Source organism: Nicotiana tabacum, chromosome 5, assembly GCF_000715075.1.
Source record: "Nicotiana tabacum cultivar K326 chromosome 5, ASM71507v2, whole genome shotgun sequence".
NCBI classification, from domain to species: Eukaryota; Viridiplantae; Streptophyta; class Magnoliopsida; order Solanales; family Solanaceae; genus Nicotiana; species Nicotiana tabacum.
In genome coordinates, this window is record NC_134084.1 from 160,986,346 (window position 1) to 160,994,308 (window position 7,963).

Sequence of the window (7,963 nt, forward strand, 5' to 3'; positions counted from 1 at the left end):
ATATAAAAGAAGCTGCATTTTCCTTATTTTTAATTAAGTTTTAAGAATATAGTATTAAATCTTGTATTATTGCCAGTAAAGTTGTTGTCAACTGATCAGTAGATCATGGGTTCGAGCCATGAAAATAGTCTCTAGTTAGATAGGGGCGTATTTAGGGGGATTCCATTGGGCACGTGAACACATGCTCTCCTCCCTAAATCATGTATAATAATGTTATATTTTCTCAATATATATATATATATATATATATATATATGCATCCATACACAAAATATTATATGACGTGATGGTTATTGGGTCTATCTCTCTAAGTGAGGTTGTGAGTTCAAATCTTATGTCAATCTTATTATTCTTTTCTTTTTTTAAAACTAGACGCCCATGGGAGATGGACACGTGCGGTGTCACCTTTTGTGTATTAATTAAGTAATTTTGCTTTTTATTTGTTTTTTTGTTTGAATTATTCTTTCAAAATTTTCAAACATTGAAATTCCTATTCTTCTTTTCTCACTGTATTATTTTTGGTAATTATATTTTCCATTAATCACCAATAAAATCTTTACAAAACAGTAGAGTCATCCTCGACTCACTTAATCTTTACACATATTCTAACTCTATCCTATACTATGAGCAGTACATAAGAACACTATACAAGAAGATGGTTAGTTACTATACTGTTTTCAAAATATAAGTTGCTGCATTTGTGCCCTCATTCCTCCTTGAACTCTAATATTGCAAACACATGCCACTTCTCTTGCTATTTGATCTGCAGTCCTCGTTGTCTCTTCAAATATTCTACTGTTTCTCTCCCTCCATATCCCATAGATATGTTCTGCATATACCATTTTTAATATTTTGGCCTTACACAATTTCCCCTTAGCTTGTGTTATTACCCATGCAATCATCTGTGTATAAGATTGCATTGGATTCACATGAATTCGTATCCATTGCATAAGCCTTTCCCATACTAATTTAGTGAAACTGCATCCACCAAACAGATGTACATGTGATTCATCTGCTCCATTGCATAAACATCATCTTGGACTTACTTGAATTCCCCAGTTTGCAAGCCTATTTGTTGCCAGCAGTCTCCCATGACATTGCATCCACATAATGAATATTGCCTTGGGTCTAGCTTTATTATGGAACATTAAGGTTCTCCATGCCACCTTGTTGTAGCTTCCCAGAATGCCTAAGTATATTTGCTTGGTACTACTCTGCATGTATTGTACTGTAGGCATTTGCTGAATCACCTCTCTTGCCTCCATGATCTTTCTCACCATCCAACTTGCTTGTTGGGGTATATTCATCTCCACTATGCTTTGCCCTTTTATGTAGTATGTGTGGATCCATTTTATCCACATTTTGTCTTTCTTCTATGCCAGATCCCAATATACATTAGTGATAGCAGTTCTATTCCAAACTCTGGTATTCAACAGATTGTACCCTCCACTATGCTTTGCCCTTTTATGTAGTATGTGTGGATCCATTTTATCCTTATTTTATGCCAGATCTCAATATACATTAGTGATAGCAGTTCTATTCCAAACTCTGGTATTCAGCAGATTGTACCCTCCAGCAGATTTAGGCAAACACATTTTATCCCATGCTATCAAAGCTCTCTTTGTAATTGTATTAGAGCCAGACCATATATAGCTTCTGCAATATGACTCTATTAGTTTCATCACTTTAGCTGGTAGAATAAATATTTGGGACCAATAAGATTGGATACCAAATATCACTGTTTGGACTAACTGTACCCTTCCAGCATAAGATAATTTTCGAGCTGTCTAAGAGGAAATCCTTGCAACGATTCTATCAATCAGTGGTTGCCATTGCATAGCTGATAACTTCTTTGTGTCCAATGGGATGCCCAGATATTTGAAAGGTAACTCCCCAAGTGAGTATCCAGTATTCTGTAAAATTTCATGTCTAGTATCCTAAGCAACTCCTCCAAAATAGATTGCACTCTTAATGGGATTAGCTAACAGTCCAGATGCAGCAGAGAACTGCATAAAACAAGCATGTAGAGTGGAGACTGACTTACTATCACCCCTAGCAAATATCAGTAGGTCATCTGCAAAGCTGAGGTGAGTTATATCTAGCTTACCACATCTAGGGTGAAACCTATATTCTTTAGCATGTTTCAACCCTTTGAGCAGCTTGCTTAGGTATTCCATTGCAATTGCAAATAGAAATGGTGATATGGGATCACCCTGTCTGAGTCCTTTAGCAGCTTCAAAAGGTTTTGTCAGCTCCCCATTTATCATGATTGAATAACTCACTGATGACACACAAGCTCTCACCCAGTTATTGAATTTTGTTGGGAAGCATAGATATTCTAAAAATTGTTCCAAATACACCCATTCAACTGAGTCATATGCTTCATCATGTCAACCTTCATCATACATCTAGGGGAGATATGTTTCCTGCTATAGGCCTTAACTAGCTCATGAGCAAGAATGATATTGTCTGCTATTTTCCTCCCTGGGATAAATCCTACTTGGGCTTCATATATGATGTATGGCATGATCTTCTGTAATCTACCAGCTATGACTTTAGAGATAAGCTTGTATAACACAGTGCAACAAGCAATAGGCCTGAAATCCTTAATTGTCACTGGATTAGGAACTTTTGGCAGCAAAGTGATAGTAGTGCAGTTGATTGCTGGAAACATCACCCCTGTGTGAAAAAATTCTTTCATTGCAGCATACACCTCTTCTTTGATCATTGTCCATGCTTTCTTGAAGAATTCTGCATTATACCCATCTATGCCTGGTGCTTTATCACTTCCTATTCCCTTCAGAGCTTTATCTATCTCTTGTCTAGTAACTTCAGCAATCAGGTCTTCTTCTTGTTGCTGTGTTAAAGTTGGCCCTTCCCTCATTACCATCTTGTCCACAGCTGAAAGTATATGTGCACTAGTTCCCATTAAGCTTTTTTAGAAGGATATAATCTCCTCCTTTATAGCTGCATGTTCTGTTATGGTACTTCCTGACAATGTTTGTAATTCCACAATTTGTTTTCTCTGCTGCCTCTCCTTTAATATTGTAGAAAAGAACTTATTATTGGCATCACCCAACTTGATCCAGTTTGCTCTTGCTTTTTGTTGTAGTATCTTCTCTTCCACCATTGACCATGTTTCCAGCTTTTGCAACCATTCTTTCTCTTGAGCTTGCAGCAGGTCACTATAGCTATTTTGCATCTGGCTTTGTATGTGATGAATGGTTTGTCTTGATTGATATATCTTCTCAGCTATTCTTTTGAACTCAGCTTCATTGAGTTGTCTAAATTGCCTTTTCATCCTTTTAAGCTTGGCCCAAATACTCTCCATCTTCCCTGTTACTTTGTTGCTGCTCCATTCCTCCCTTGCTATTATTTCAAAATCAGGATGGCTTGCCCATACATTGAAGAATCTAAATGGGCTCTTGGTAAGCTTCCTAGGTTGCCTTATGTTGATGGACATGGGACTATGATCTGAAATATAAGGCTCCCCATACTCAGTGCTCAGATGAGTGTAGTTCATCATCCATACATCATTACCAAACATCCTATATATACGACTCCACACCCTATCATCACCCTGCTGCTTGTTAGTCCATGTGAAATAATCCCCTCTCCATGGTAACTCTGCAATACCAATGTCATGGCATAGCTCAGCAAGGTCCTTTATATCAGTACTTTTCACAGGCACTTTAGAGATTCTATCTTGGACATTGAGAATAGCATTGAAGTAACCAAGGTCCTGTAGTATTCTATGCTAATCTTTTATTGTGCTCCCATAGATTTCTTCTTTGATCTGCATCATTATGACCATACACCACTGTGATATAGCAATACATCCCATTCTACTTCCCAGTTATTAGGCAATGAATGAATTGATCTTGTTTGTCTAATGGTTGTACTGTATATACTTGCTCATCCTATATAATCCATACCCTTCCATTCACAGCATACTCATAATTTGTCATCCTATTCCAAACAGGGACTATTCTACTAATCACCTTCCCTGCTTTTTCTTCTTTCACCTTTGTTTCAACTAACCCAACCAGCTTGATGTGTTTATCTTTTATGTACTGCTTTATTTCTTTTTGTTTATATCTCTTATTCAGTCCCCTAATATTTCAAATTATCCAAGTCATTGGTGAATGATTACTCCACCTCCCAAATCAGGTGTCCTAGTTTCCTCCATTCTTTCCTCTTCATGTTGCAATATCTGAAAGACATTTTTTGTAGTTATTGCTGTAGTTCCCAGTGTTAGTCTGCTATTGCTAACCAGAGTTGGCCACTCCTCTCTTTGGTCAACATATTGCATTTCTTTTGCTTTTCCTTTATCCTTTGTTACTTGTGGATTTCCAACACTTTCAGTGATTGTAACTGCTTTATCATTATCCTGCCTCATTGTTTTGCTTGCTCCCTCATTTAGCTCTGTTTGTTGTTGTTGTCCTTGTCCTTTAACTTGCCACTTTGTGGTAATTTTCCCCTGCTTCTGTCTTCCTTTGTACTGATCTTCTTTGTTCACTTTCTTCTCCAATGTACAGTCATGTCCTATCTTCATGCAGTTTATACAATATTGGGGTTTCCATTCATACTCCACCTGCAGCTGAATCTTTTTCCCTGATGGTTCTTGCAATGTCAATTCCGTTGGAAGCTTTTTTGTCACGTTAGCTTCCACCAAGATCTTAGCATATGAGATTCCTCTCCACTTTAGTGGTACATTCATCAGCAAAGAGTGGCTTTCCAATATCACTTGCTAGTTTGCTCAATGTCTTGTTACCCCAATAACTCATAAGAAAATTAGGAATAGTGATCCACAAAGGAATCTCTATCAGGAACTCTACCTTAATGTCGAAATTTGGAGTCCATTGTTTCAATATCATTGGCCTACCATAAATAGTATAAGGTCCTCCATAGAGTATGTCTTTCAAATCCCCTATTGTATCGAATTTTTCTATATAGTATCCTTCATCATGCAAATACAGATCTGGTATACTCACTCTACTTCAGGCATGAGCTATATATTTCTCCATGAATTTGTACCTTGGTGTATCCCCAATTACATAAATAATTAGGGCACACTCCTATTTTTTATTTTGTTCCTCAATTTCTTCCTTATCTACTTTTACTACAATATTACCATCAACAATTTTCGGTGGGATATATGATAATACCATACCATTTTCTGAAGATCTGTTGCCAGCGAACATATTTGCCCATGTTTTCTCCTTCTCCGGTGCTGCTGCATATAGTTTTAGCTCATCCTTTTGCTCAGCTGTTACTGTTCCATTAGCATTCAGCTCAGTTGTTGTTGCTTTCTCCTTTTCCTTCGTAATCTCCATAACTGTACTTGCTGGGGTGCCTTTACATGAAGATGAAGACACATTCATCTGCACTGCACTGAGATCTATCCTTTTCGCCGGTCCCTTAATGTTACTAGGTGATCCTAATTTATGAGAATTAGGCTGGAATTGGTGTCCGATTGGTGTTGTTACTTGCTGAGTGGATCCTTTAGCTAAGATATTTGCAATTACTGTTGCACTGATGGCTTCGCCAGCCATCACGAGAGGCTCTCGTTTAGGTCGTCCTTGCTTTCTCGCCATGACTGCTTCTCAGACGGCGTACGTTAGCATAACGTGCGTCGAGAGCTTAGAGAGAGAAATCTTGCTCTAACTTAGGTTCAAAATTTCTATTTTTGCCTTTTTATTTAATCACTGTAGAATCTTATATGATTAAATAAAATGTGTATGTTAAAACCAATAGCAGTGTATGATGTAACATATAGTAAATGAGTTCAACATGAAAAATAGATATAGATGTATGAAAATTACTATTTTACAAAATAATAATTTTGAACATAGAATTCTAAAAGTGTAACGGGTGCGCAATAGTAAGAACGGAAAAGGGCCTAAAATGCCCTTTTACTAGATGAAATAGGACAAGCTAACCCTCCGTTAAAAGTTGGTCTCTATTCTACCCTTGCCGTCAATAAATTTGCTTGTATATGCCCTCTATCACTAACGGAAGACTTATAAAGTCACGTGGAATATATGTGAAGACAAATTAAACCTAGTTCGAATTGTACAGGGGAATATATGAGTCAGTTATAATAGTCATTTCTCAAACACTTCACAACTCCATATCAGTTCCTATTTGACAACACCAAACTAATTATCATAGCAAATAAACTCAGTCATAGACACAATAAATGAACGGCAATGACTTTATTAAATCCTTATATAAAAACATAAAGCTTCATTACATAATAAAAGATAACAATTAAGCCACATTAACACTAACATTACATATCATTTCGCACTGATCCAAAGAACATAACAAGACATCCCATTATCACACACATCAAAATCCACATCTTCTTCCGAAGTTTAGCATCAAGCATAACTGAGTACTCTAAATCGGTCACTTTCTTCATTAGAACATTTCTTTCCAATTTCAAGGCTTCTATTCCTCCATGATCGACGAGCATCATAACATTCTCAAGATCAAATTTTTCTTTGGAGAGCATTTCTTTCACGGATTAGAGCTTCATTTTCCTTCTTTAAACTGCATATGAGATTTGAAACTCTAGGAGGAAGTTCTTCATCTTGCAATTCCCAATAGGAATATTTTTCATCCTAAAACCAAAAATAAATAAAACAAATTTACAAGCAAATCGGAATAATTAAAAGAACCCATCAAAAATTTACTTACCTCATGCTTTGGGCACTTGAAAAAACCTTCTCCTAGCATTTAAAGGTGCCCATGCCATGAAATAATTGGCAGTAAGTCCGTAATAACACCTCCTATTCGACCCATTTGAGCTACTAGAGCATTCCGACATTGTCTTTTGTTGATTCGACCCCTTTGAGCTACTAGAATTTAATGAAGTCATTGCCGTTCATTTGAATGTTTTTGTCTATGACTTAGTTTATTTGCTGTGATAATTAGTTTGGTGTTGTCAAATAGGTGTCTAAGTAAACTGATATGGAGTTGTGAAGTGTTTGAGAAATGACTATTATAATTGACTCATATATGCCCCTGTACAATTCGAACTAGGTCTAACTTGCCCTCACATATATTCCACGTGGCTTTATGAGTTTTCCGTTAGTGATGGAGGGCATATACGTGCCCATTTGTTGACGGCAAGGGCAGAGTAGAGATCAACTTTTAACGGAGGGTTAGCCTGTCCTATTTCATAAAGTAAAGGGGTATTTTAGGCCCTTTTTTGTAGTAAGAAATAAATATTGAAATCCTGGATCCATCTCTTCTTAGTAGTGCACCTATCCTACCAAAATCCTGGATCTGCCTCTGCTGACAGAAATGCAACGTATGATTGCGTACAATAGATTTTTGTTGTCCGGCTCTTCCCTAGACCCCCGCACATATCGGGAGTTTAGTGCACCGGGCTGTCCTTATTTTTTTATTACTAATTTATTTGAGAAGTTTGAATCTAATAAGTGAAATAGGACAATATAATCCTGCAGAACAAGTTCTAATCTTGGTTTAATTAACTTCCTACTAGACAAAAATGGCCAACCTTGAAACCTGCATGCTGCCGATCGTGGTATCATTGAACCTTCAAACTTAAATTTGGTAGTACTAAATATTTAAAGTCTCAAAAAGTATATTATATTTACTGTTAGCAAATAGAAATTAAAAATAAAATTAGTCCTATTATTCTACTTATAATAAGCAAAAAGAATTGACCATACATTATTGATGAGTTCAATCGAATTCAACATTATTAGCACAAAGCATAGATACACATAAAAGAGTTGCTAAAATTGTCAACAAATATGAAATTCAAAATTCATAATGTCAATACTATAATAACTTCAACGAATAGAATGTTAAAGATTAATACATCAAATTTGAATTCTTGATCCGTTTCTGTTCACGGGAGCGTAACTTCTAGATCTTGGATAGACAACCTTATTATCATCCATTTCTTTGAAATCACAAGGTTTGT

The 7,963-nt window shown here is 36.4% G+C and overlaps 2 protein-coding genes across 2 annotated transcripts; both read right to left on the reverse strand.

The window, feature by feature from the left end:
• Positions 1-677: 677 nt before the first annotated feature.
• Positions 678-1,350, reverse strand: LOC142181058 (uncharacterized). The gene is made up of 2 exons (XM_075253181.1): positions 1,251-1,350; positions 678-1,012 (listed from the first exon to the last, which is right to left on the reverse strand). The coding sequence occupies exons 1-2, from the start codon at positions 1,348-1,350 to the stop codon at positions 678-680; spliced, it is 435 nt and encodes a 144-aa protein (XP_075109282.1).
• Positions 1,351-1,937: 587 nt separating this feature from the next.
• Positions 1,938-2,267, reverse strand: LOC142181059 (putative mitochondrial protein AtMg01250). Its single transcript, XM_075253182.1, has one exon. The coding sequence runs from the start codon at positions 2,265-2,267 to the stop codon at positions 1,938-1,940; it is 330 nt and encodes a 109-aa protein (XP_075109283.1).
• Between the last annotated feature and the right edge of the window lie 5,696 nt (positions 2,268-7,963).

Excerpts from the sequence above, each read along its gene's own strand:
- LOC142181059 (XM_075253182.1), bottom strand. The coding sequence starts at position 2,267 with ATGATAAATGGGGAGCTGACAAAACCTTTTGAAGCTGCTAAAGGACTC.
- LOC142181058 (XM_075253181.1), bottom strand. The coding sequence starts at position 1,350 with ATGGATCCACACATACTACATAAAAGGGCAAAGCATAGTGGAGATGAA. Across the intron at positions 1,013-1,250 it reads AGATCATGGAGGCAAGAGAG|ATGAATCACATGTACATCTG; the intron begins GTGATTCAGCAA and ends GCAATGGAGCAG.